Here is a 12,028-nt window from a genome sequence, read left to right on the forward strand (position 1 = left end):
AGCCAGAGCCCTGACTGAAAACCAATTGAGCGTATCTGGAGTGACCTGAAAATGGCTGTCCACCAACCTTCACCATCCAACCTGACAGAACTGGAGAGGATCTGCAAGGAGGAATAGCAGAGGATCCCCAAAATCCAGGTGTGAAAAACTTGCTGCAACATTCCCCAAAAGACTCATGGCTGTATTAGCTCAAAAGGGTACTTCTACTAAATAATGAGCAAAGGGTCTGAATAGTTATAGCTGTGTGATATTTCAGTTTTTCTTTTTTAATAAATCTGCAAAAAGTTCAACAATTCTGTTTTTTTCCTGTCAATATGGGGTGCTGTGTGTACATTAATGAGGAAAAAAATTACCTTATATTATTTTAGCAAATGGCTGCAATAAAGTGAAAAATTGAAGGGGGTCTGAATACTTTCCGTACCCACTGAAGTCCCTCCATTTTGCAAAACACCTACTTGTAGCTGTAATCCTTTGGTGTCATTATTGAGGAGAACCAGGCGGATGCGTCCATTCTTGTCATCTGTGACTCGCAGCGTGACCATGCCCAGCACCTCCATGTTCTGCAGCCCACCGTCACGACCGCAAGTGAGCAAGATCTTCTCCTCTACACGCAGATGTACACTGTGGAGTGCAAATAAAATGAGCAAAGTGATGTGTGGAGACCACCGGTTGAAGATGGCGAATAATTTTTTTTGTTATTGGCTAAACGTTGCGTTGTAGTGGGACCGGCTGGATAAACAAATTAATGAACTGCTATTGTTTTTCATGTCTTTCTGCAATTACACATTGTTCAGAAATACCAATATCGAATATTCGCAAAAATAATTATTTGGGATCGATCATCTCTGCTATTACCAGAGGTGGGTAGAGTAGCCAAATATTGTACTCAAGTAAGAGTGCTGTTACTTTACAATAATATGACTCAAGTTAAAAGTAGTCCTCCAAATATTTACTTGAGTTAGAGTTAAGGCGTCCTTATACTCTCGCGCTCGCGCGGCCGACGAATTGGCCCGTGCGGCCCCTCTGCGTAGCTTGACGCACACACGGCAAAAATTGCTACTACGCGTAAACCGCCGCGAAGATCATCACTCGTGATTGGTCCGTTTTAGTCACATGCTGTGTGATGACGTACTCAGCGTGGCCCTTGGTTCTACATACCATCTACGCCGCTGCCTTCTTGATCGATTTTGCAGCATAATTAAACGTATCATCTGGTTTTCTAGGCCCATTTGTTCTAGCACACACTGTTCCACGGTCGCCGTTGTTGTTGCTTTGTTCCTTGTTACTGAAAGTAAAGTAAAAACGGCTACCGGAACTGGCCCAAAAAATGCAGAGGAAACTCTACCATGTGGTGTCCTAGCCAATACCAGCCGTAGCGACACCCCCGACTTGGGGGTGAACTGCAGTACATTTTAAAAACTGTGTGCATGGGTTGCGCTCGAGTACAAAAGGCAAACTACGCGCGGGGCACCGCGCGAGTATAAAGAAGCCTTTAGAAAGTACTGGGTAACTATTGAGTAACTTCTGATTTTGAATGTAAAATAAAATAAAAATAACTAAAAAGGTGTGAATGTGAGTGCGAATGGTTGCTTGTTTACAGGTGCCCTGCGATTGGCTGACGACCAGTTCAGGGTATACCCGCGACCGAGTGAGGATAAGCGGAACGGAAAACGAATGAATGAATAAACTTATGAATGTGCAAATTCATATATTGCTGAAAAATATCACTTTAAAACAAATACAATCATAAAATAAAATCTCCAATTTCAACTGCAAGAAATGGTCTTCTACTATATACAGTACCCACTAAAGTATTCAATAAAAGGTGATTCTTCTTCTTCTTCGTTATATTGCAGCCATTTGCTAAAATCATGTAAGGTATTTTTTTCCCCCTTATTAAATGTACACACAGCACCCCATATTGACAGAAAAAAAAAAAAAAAAAAAAAAGAATTGTTGAAATGTTTGCAGATTTATTAAAAAAGAAAAACTGAAGTAACACCGCCAGTATTCAGTATTCAGACCCTTTGCTCAGTATTTAGTAGAAACACCCTTTTGAGCTAATACAGCCATGAGACATTTTGGGAACGATGCAACAGGTTATTCACACCTGGATTTGGGGATCCTCTGCCATTCCTCCTTGCAGATCCTCTCCAGTTGTGTCTGGTTGGATGGCGAACGTTGGTGGACAGCCATTTTCAGGTCTCAGAGATGCTCAATTGGGTTTAAGTCAGGGCTCTGGCTGGGTCATTCAAAAACAGTCACATAGTTGTTCTGAAGCCATTCCTTTGTTATTTTAGCTGTGTGCTTCGGGTCATTGTGTTGTTGGAAGGTGAACCTTGGGCCCAGTCTGAGGTCCTGAGCACTCTGAAGAATGTTTTCGTCCAAGATATCCCTATAATTGGCCGTATTCATCGTTCCTTCAATTGGAACCAGTCGTCCTGTCCCTGCAGCTGAAAAACACCCCCATAGCATGATGCTGCCACCACCACGCTTCACTGTAGGGACTGTATTGGACAGGTGATGAGCAGTGCCTGGTTTTCTCCAGACATACCGCTTAGAATTAAGGCCAAAAAGTTCTATCTTGGTCTCATCAGAACAGAGAATCTTATTTCTCACCATTTTGGAGTCCTCCAGGAGTTTTTTTTTTTAGCAAACTCCATGCGGGCTTTCTTGTGTCGTGCACTGAGGAGAGGCTTCCGTCGGGCCACTCTGCAATAAAGCCCCGACTGGTGGAGGGCCTCAGTGATGGTTGACTTTCTAGAACTTTCTCCCATTTCCAGACTGCATCTCTGGAGCTCAGCCACAGTGATCTTTGGGTTCTTCTTTACCTCTTTCACCAAGGCTCTTCTCGCCCGATTGCTCAGTTTGGCCAGACGGCCAGCTGTAGGAAGGGTTCTGATCATCCCAAACGTCTCGCATTTAAGGATTATGAAGGCCACTGTGCTCTTAGGAACCTTAAGTGCAGCAAAAAAAAAATTGTAACCTTGGCCAGGTCTTTGTCTTGCCAAAATTCTGTCTCTGAGCTCTTCAGGCAGTTCCTTTGACCTCATGATTCTCATTTGCTCTGACATTGCACTGTGAGCACTAAGGTCTAATATAGACAGGTGTGTGGCTTTCCTAATCAAGTCCAATCAGTATAATCAAACAACTGGACTCCAATGAAGGTGAAGAACCATCTCAAGGATGATCAGAAGAAATGGACAGCACCCGAGTTAAATATGAGTGTCACAGCAAAGGGTCTGAATACTTGTGGCTGTGTAATATTGCAGTTTTTCTTTTTTAATAAATCTGCAAAAATGTCAACAATTCCGTTTTTTTGTGTCAATATGGGGTGCTGTGTGTACATTGAGGGGAAAAAAATGGACCTAAACTATTTTAACAAATGGCTGCAATACAACAAAGAGTGAAAGATTTAAGGGGGTCTGAATACTTTCCGTACCCACTGTAGTTTCTACTTATTAAACACCATGGTACTGTAGGCTCACCAGGCAGATTACAAAAACAGGAACAAAGCTGCAGTGCATATAAAAATTATACATACACCTGCTAAAATGCCAGGTTTTTGTGTTGTAAAAGAATTTTGACCAAGATCAGCATTTTAAAACTTTGAGTTGTTCAACTCATCGGTTTTGTTTTTGTAACTTTTTGAGAGGGGAGGTGAATATAAACAACTGAAATAAACTTTAATGTGATTTTGATTTGGACTTGACGTTTAAATTGCTGCCTTCTTGGGAAGGTCACCATGGCAAAATAAGTTCTGTTTTAACTGGACTTTTACCTAGTTAAATAAATAAAAATTAAATAAAAAATGTGGTTGCACAAGGATGCAGTCCCTCTTATGACTGGAATGTGGCTGTGTTCAGAAGTAACAGATGACATTCAAACTAATGTTCAATAGGAGTCCACACACACCTGCCACCATTTAAATTTTTAAGTGGAAAAAAGTGGAGTGTTTTTATTATCGACCGAGAAGAGTGCCTACCTCTCTACATTCACTGGTGGTGGCAGAGCTTTAGAAACATCTGAGCCTCTCTTCCCAGAGGACGGCATGATAGTTTCACCCTCCGACTTCAGCTTGTCAACAAAGTTGTCCACTTCTTTCCCTTTAGCACCCAGCTTCAGCGCCTTACTTGGTCCACTTGGTCTGGAAAGGGGGAGGAAAACAGTTTGCCAAACAAAAATCCCTTGAAAATCAAAAGACAATGACAGAACAAATAAATTCAAAGAGATTCTCTTTTCCTGTACCTGACTGGAGCTGGTGTGATCTTGGGCTTTTCAGGCTCTACGATGGTTTCCGTGATGATAGATCCTGAGGAGATGCTGGTCATTCCACCACTGCCAAAGCCACCAAAAGCTGGTCCCTTCTTCCCAGAGCGCTCAGCATCCCTTCTAGCCTGTTGCAGCTCCTTGGCCTTCCTCCTCATCTCAGCCTTGGCCTCTCTTTCCTGGGTCTATGAGCCGACAAAATATGATATGAAATACTGGGCAATACACTAAGAGCAGTGGTTCTTAACTGTTGTCGCCCTTCCTGTTGTTGGAAAGTCACGACCCACTTTCATAGAAGTGTTCTTAGAAATAGCCTCTGACAACACATGTACAGTCTATTATATTTTTAAATGCATTTTCAAATTTTCTGTACCATCAAAGGCATATTTTTTGCCATGACGTCTGCCAGCCAAATGCTAAGCTGCATGTCAAAGATTGGATCGGGACACCCCTAGTTAATACTCCTCGTCCGAGGGAAGAATTGTGGCTTACTCATTGCCATGGAGGAGATGATTAGTGACTTTTAAGAGACGCGCAGACACAGTGTTAGCCACAGTAGCAGCTAGTAGCAAGACAGCTGCAGCCTTGCAGCTCTCTGTCAGATGAGCTTGAAGATAGGATTTTTTTATTTTATTTTTTTTATTATTTTTTTTTACACGGAGGAAAACACAATGACATCAACAAATGTTATGCCCCACTCGAGCGAGGCATACTCTCTTTTTGTCATTTTCCGGATTAGTTAAGACACTGAACTCGTGATAGCCCCTCGCTCGCTTGCTTGCTCACTGGCAAACTTCAGGTAACTTAAACGGCCGCATGTCGTCTCGTCTTCTCCGGATGGGGGACTATTTTTGACTTTGGCGTAACGTAGGAACACACGTCAACTGGCCGCGACAAAATGCGGCCAAATCATAACAGTTGGCATCTCTGTGACACCAATCTAATGAATCAAGTAGACATTACTGTGGGATTTTGAACATGAAAATGAAATGTTTTCAGCTGATACAAAAACACACACAAGCGCAGGAGTTTTCTGGATGGGCGAGGGTGTGTGCTGCTTACTGTGAGAGGTGCACCAGGATTTGTACTCAATAGTTGCGATCTTGTCATTTTATACAGCTCCCGTGCAACAACCCGCGATATATTGAGTATATTCCATATATCCCCACCCCTTATGCCACAGTAGAATAAAGAGAAAAAACATTGGTCCAACTGGGAAGGAAAAAAACAAGCCCTGCAACATGAAGTATAAATCCAGCCAGAAAAGGCCCAGACCCAACTTGATGAACTCACCTCTCGGACAGCACGGAAGACCTTCTCCTCGTGGGAGTCCATCTCTGTGAAGGTGCGGATTTGAGCCAGGTTGACATTCTCTCTGTAGCCTAAAGCCACAATCTCATCAAAGGCAAAGATCAGGTCAAAACAGTGCTCTGAAATTTCACTCTCCTCCAGCACACGGCAGTATTCTGGGATCTGGACAGACATAAAGGAGATACTTGACAGTTTTTTGTAGGCTTTACACGATCAGGATTTTTGGGACTGATCAGAGACTTAAAAAAAATGATAACCAATCACCGATCCAATCACAAGATGGAGCAATGTGTCTATTTAAATGACTTGTTCATTTACTCTATATACTTGTGTACTGTATACCGAGTATCTTCAAAAATATTCTCTAGTCAGGTCATGTATTCTAATCAGTCAGGTCAAACCAACATTGCAACATGACAGAAATAATGGGTGCTAACTTACTGGAATTAAATTACTTTATTGTAATTACACACCAAAACTTTAGAGCATGATTCGACAGAATGCTGTCATATTTACGTACAACCGTTAAGAGCGAGCACTAGCTTGCTGGGCTACATAACGTTATGTTGGCTGCTTGTGAGCCCTATCGTATTAATAGTACGGTGAACATACCTCAAGCAATCCTTGAATGAACGTCTTCTCCCGAGCACCGGTGACCCCACCCCCCCACCACGTTTTCCCCCATTTTGTTCTTTTTTTTTAACCAACACAATACACGCGGGATCCATTGTTGTCGTCGTGGCCGTAGTAACGAGTGTATCCAGTCGCGTTTGATTTGACAAAGCCCAGTGATCGTAAATGACGTCAAAAGACACACGACAAGGTTATAAATAAACTAGCTTTTGGATTCAAATATACTGTAAACGATGGCGACGCGGAGTAAATTTCTTTTGCGGAGCTGATCAATGACGTCATTCATCGGATCGGTGAATTATGAAAAAGTCAATCAGCATAAAATGCTAATTATCGGCCGATACCAATCAAGCCGATCATAACGGTGTAAAGTAGGCTTTACACTATCGGGATTTTTGGGGCAAATTACAGAGTTTAAAAAAACGATAACCGATCCGATCATAAGATGGAGCAATGTGTCTATTTAAATGACTTGTTCATTCACTGTACATACTTTTGTACTTAATTGCTCAAAAAATTATATTTACAATAAATAATGTATCTTTGTTCATCTATTTATGCCAGTGAGGCATAGTGATAGACAGAACAAATGAATGGTCTTCTATTAGATGGCAGGAAGTACATACAGTAATTAATGTATGCACTTTTTGTGACATTTTTGTTTGTTGGTGTGTTGTGAGATTTTTCAATTGTAAAATATGTGCCTTGGCTCCATAAAGGTTGGCAACCACTGATCTATTCCGATCATGTATTCTAATCCACTGATCTATTCCGATCATGTATTCTAATCAGTCAGGTGAAACTAACTTTACAACATGACAGAAAAAATGTGTGCTAACTTACTGTAATTAAATGACTTCACACACACCAAAACTTGAGAGCATGATTCGACAGAACGCCTGCATTTTCGCTTACAACCGTTAGTGCTAGCACTAGCTTGCTAGGCTACATAACGTTTTGTTGACCGCTTGAGAGCCGTATCGTATTAAAAGTATGTGAACATACCTCAAGCAAGCCTTGAATTAAAGTCCTCTCCCAAGCACCGGTGACCACCAACACGTTTTTTCCCCCATTTAGTTCTTATAATACACACAACGCGATCGACTGTTGCTGCCGTGGTAACGAGTGTATCCGGTTGCGTTTCAGTTGACAAGATGAAGCCCAGTGATTGTAAAAAACGGGATGCAGTGATATCGGAATACAAGATTTTATTGCAGTAGTCTGACATTGAGCAATCGTGAAAGACCAAATTTGTCTTGTCTCACCCACATCGCCAACATGTTTTTTTTCATATAATTTTATTGGCGGTCAGATAATTACAGTACTACGTCAAAAGACATGCGACAAGGCTAAAAATAAACTAGCTTTTGGATTCAAATATATCATACATGATGGTGACGTGCAGTAAATGTTTTTTGCGTAGCTGATCGGCAAATTATGACATTAAAGCCTATCAGCATAAAATGCTAATAATCGGCCAATACCGATCAAACCGATCAGATCGGTGTAAAGGCTAGTGCAAAATCTAGTTTTTTGCATGAAGATACATTTTTTATGAATTAGGTCGTCTTGGCTGGTATTACTTGGAGCAATATTCATCCATCCATTTTTCGTACTGCTTATCCTCACTAGTGTCACGGGCATGCTGCCGCCTATGTCAGCTGACGCTCGGCGAGAGGCGGGGTACACCCTGAACTGGTCGCCAGCCAATCGCAGGGCACACATTGACAAACAACCATTCGCACTCACATTCATGCCTATGGACAATTTAGAGTCTTCAATTAACCTACCATGCATGTTTTGGAGAGGTGGGAGGAAACCGGAGTACCTGGAGAAAACCCACGCAGACACGGGAGGAACATGCATACTCCACACAAGCGAGGCCAGATTTGAACACGGGTCCACAAAACTGTGAAGCAGATGTTCTAACCAGTCGGCTACAGTGCCATGATATTTTAGCAATAGGGGAAAAACCAATGTCTAAAAAGAAATCTTGACTCATAGGGTCCCGGACAAAAAAAGTGACTTTGACAGGAGCGTTGGTTCTTTGTAACATTATCCCAAATTAAACAAATACCATATTTCCTCATATAGGGGCAGACTGTGTTTATTAACTCACAGAGATTATATTTATTAGGGGTGGATTTGGTACTTATTAGGGGGTAGGGATTTGAATCATCTTTATTTGCCAAGTATATCCAAAAACACACAAGGAATTTGTCTCCGGTAGTTGGAGCCGCTCTAGTAAGACAACAGACAGTCAATTGACAGAGAACACTTTGGAGACATAAAGACATTGACCAAAAAAACAGTCACTGAGCAGCAAAGGGTTGCTAGTTATCTGGTAATGCCGGTGCATTATTTTTTTTTGACAATTGTGCAAAAAGATGCAGAGTCCTCTAGCACTTAGAGCAGTTCGAATGACTAATATTGCAATAGTCCGGTGCAATGACCATTGTGCAAAGGGCGCCGAGACTTCAAGGAGTGTGACGAGTAGTGATTCTGATACAAATGCATTTTTCTACTCGTTCATCCCACATGAAACAAATCAACTTCCTGTCCAAAGCCTACCTAAAAGTGCAGTACACACATGGATAAACATGGAGACTCACAATTGTTCGTGGGATTATCTAAGTGTGGTGTTTTGTGCATTATCTTCAGTAGACCACACACTGTAAGAGTAGTAGGAACACACTTGACTTTTTTTTCCCCATCATGTGTGGAGTCCCTCACGTTTTTTTGTATCTGTATGCGTGTACCCCGTTTGTGTTATTTGCTAGCGGTACAGGGTGTTTATTAAGTTTCTTTACAGTTTTTAAATTTAATTACAAAGGCAGTAGATATATTAATTTGACTTGTTCCACTGCACACAGTGGCTATCAACGTTTTTAATCTCACTGCTTTATTGTGTTTCAGTTATCCTGTTGATTGAAGTGGCATCAATTTGAATGAATCCCTGAAAAATGGTTACTCCTCAAGAGAAAGCACAATATGTATTATGGTTTTTTGAGACAATCGGATACGCAAACATTCACTTTGGGACTCTCTCGCTGAAACATGAAAGGTTGACTCATCACAAAAACAAATCCGCTTGATGTTTCAGGGAAAGTGAACAAACATAATATGAGAAGCTGGGAATCAGAACACCACCATGTGACTACAGAAGTTCAGCGAGACACTCCCTATGTCAATGTCTGCGTATCCGATTTATCATAAACCATGATACACATTCTGCTTTCTCTTGAGGAGTAGCCATTTCTTCGGGATTCGTTCAACAGGATGCCACTTCAATCGACTTGATGTCTGAAACACAATAATGCAATGTGATTAAAAACTCATACCCAGTGTACAGTGGAACAAATAAAATGAATATATGTCATCAATTGCCTTTGTATTTAATTTCAAAACTGTAACGAGACTATGAACAACCAGTATAATTTATTGTGTCCCCAAAGCCCTCTAAAATAGCTCACCAGTCTCCTGTTTCACATAACTTAATTACAGACTATTTTATTGAACCTGCTTTTAGTAATGGTTAGCACGTCTAACTCACAGTTCTGAGGACATGGGTTAAAATCCAGCCTCGCCTGTGTGGAGTTTGCATGTTCTCCCAGTGCCTGTGTGGGTTTTCTGCGGGTACTCCGGTTTCCTCCCGCATCCAAAAAAAACATGCATTGTAGGTTAATTGAAAACTCTTAATTGCCCGTAAGTGTGAATGTGAGTGCAAATGATTATTTGTTTATTTGTGACCTGCGATAGGCTGGCGACTAGTTCAGGGTGTACCCCGCCCCTCGCCCAGCGTCAGCTGAGATAGGCGCCAGCATGCCCGCGACCCGAGTGAGGATAAGCGGTCCGGAAAATGAATGAACAAATGAATGAATCTTTGGGTTGGTTTTATTCTTATTATTTTCAATCAATTTAGTTTTGCTAAAGGACTATAACCCATTCAGAAACACTTTCATTATAATCTTTACACTAAATTTGTATCACAATTTAGGGGGGGGGGGGGGTGCACAAAGAGACAACCCCAAATATTTAGGGTGTCATTGCTCAAGGGCACCTTGGCAGTGCTTGGACACCAACTTGCCACCCACCAGACAGATAATCTTAGCATGAGGGGATTACAGATGGTTTTGTTTCTTTCTTTGTGTGTGTTTGTCATTTTATTTATTTTTTTTAAACATGAGGAAATCACATTTCAAATATGGAGTTAAAATTGGCCTGTGGCTACTGGAAGGTCACACTGATGGCTCTTGATAATATTGATCTTTCTCAATGACCATATGCCAAGTGTAAACAGACAGTACAGTCCAGATCATTTAAAATGAATTGGGCGTACACAACATTACAAGAGTGTAATCACTCTAAAAAAATGAAGGCTTACCACACGAGAAAAGAGCCTTAATGTCTCAAGGTCTTCAAGGATGTTGCTGTTCTTGGTGGTGATGAGGACCATGTAGAGCTTCTCCAGCGGCTGGTAAACATAACGGACACTGTCTGTTTCCACAAAGGTATGCTGCTTCCCTGTGTTCATCAGTTTTGGGAATGCGGCAAGGAGACCTTCAATTCGTGTCCGTGTCATATCGACAAATTGTCGCGAAACAATGGCCTTGCCAGCCTTGGTGCACACCGCCGCTGCCAACAGCACCTGAAGATCAGAATCATTTTTATTTGCCAAGTATGTCCAAAAAACACACAAGGAATTTGTTTCCGGTAGTTGGAGCCATTCTAGTACGACAACAGACAGTCAATTGACAGAGAACACTTTGGAGACATAAAGACATTGACAAAAAACAGTCACTGAGCAATAAGGGTTGCTAGTTATTTTTTTTTGACAATTGTGCAAAAAGATGCAGAGTCCTCTAGCACTTAGAGCTGTTCGAAAGACTGTGCTGACAAGATTCTCAGAACTGGTACAATAAATATACGTAATTTCAAAAGGACCACGACACAAAGGTAAATTAAAGCGCTAAAACTGCAATAATAAAAACCATTATTAAACCTAATCAAAGAGCTTGAACAAACTACCAAACAAAATTCCTGTATGGGTGGTTGTAAAAACGGATAACATCCACTTCCACTACAATCTTTTGCAAGTACACGAGATTTGCTCATGAAACTGTTTCACAGATATACGTACGATTTTTGGTAGTTCAACGGTAAACTGGGAGACTATTACAACTACATCAAATTAACATGACAATGAATATATAAATTGTCCGCTTGGTAGATGTTGACAGAACTTTAAGCTATTGTGACGTTATCTAGAGAAGCTTTGCGAGTAATATCCATATTGACAGCAGGTAACGTTAGCAAGCAGACAGAAACGAGCTAGTTCACGTCAGCACTGCCTGCACCGTGTCGTCCATTCGGCCACAACACTCAATTTCAATGACTGAAATAAAATCATGTCATAAATTACAGCTATACGAAAACGTCCGTAGTGTCACTCAAAAAGTACAAAGCAGAATAATTTCGCTGTTGGAGACCTCAGCTGAGGGTTATCTCGCATTTGTTAGCTACCTGCTTAGCCGATGTTTTGAAGCACTAGGCCCAACGAAACGTATTTAACTTTCTGGATACATTTTTTACTCACCATTTTTGTTCCTCTAGTTATATAATGAAGGCCTTCAGTTTCTTGTCTCTTTTTGCTTCGGTTAGTTTACCCACTCCAAATAGGCAAGGGACGACGGTCCAGCTCACTTGAGGATGTATGCTTGTTCGCTAGCCTAGCGTCAAGATGGCAGCAGTACAGAGCCACGTCTCCACCGGAAGTGCAGCGCCACACTGCAAACCACTGACGTGGTGCTTTCAA

General features: G+C 41.5%; 1 protein-coding gene across 1 annotated transcript in view; it reads right to left on the minus strand.

Annotated features, from left to right (window-relative positions):
- The window catches only part of LOC133482426 (coatomer subunit delta), a 25,284-nt gene extending 13,288 nt beyond the window's left edge, over window positions 1–11,996 (minus strand). Inside the window, exons 1-6 of the mRNA XM_061782552.1 lie at window positions 11,810–11,996; window positions 10,598–10,861; window positions 5,563–5,742; window positions 4,249–4,454; window positions 3,986–4,147; window positions 456–621 (exon numbers count right to left, since the gene is read on the minus strand). Of these exons, the coding sequence (XP_061638536.1) occupies window positions 456–621; window positions 3,986–4,147; window positions 4,249–4,454; window positions 5,563–5,742; window positions 10,598–10,861; window positions 11,810–11,812 (981 nt within the window). The 5' untranslated portion in view covers window positions 11,813–11,996. The remainder of the gene's footprint in view (window positions 1–455; window positions 622–3,985; window positions 4,148–4,248; window positions 4,455–5,562; window positions 5,743–10,597; window positions 10,862–11,809) is intronic.
- Between the last annotated feature and the right edge of the window lie 32 nt (window positions 11,997–12,028).

Source organism: Phyllopteryx taeniolatus, chromosome 8, assembly GCF_024500385.1.
Source record: "Phyllopteryx taeniolatus isolate TA_2022b chromosome 8, UOR_Ptae_1.2, whole genome shotgun sequence".
NCBI classification, from domain to species: Eukaryota; Metazoa; Chordata; class Actinopteri; order Syngnathiformes; family Syngnathidae; genus Phyllopteryx; species Phyllopteryx taeniolatus.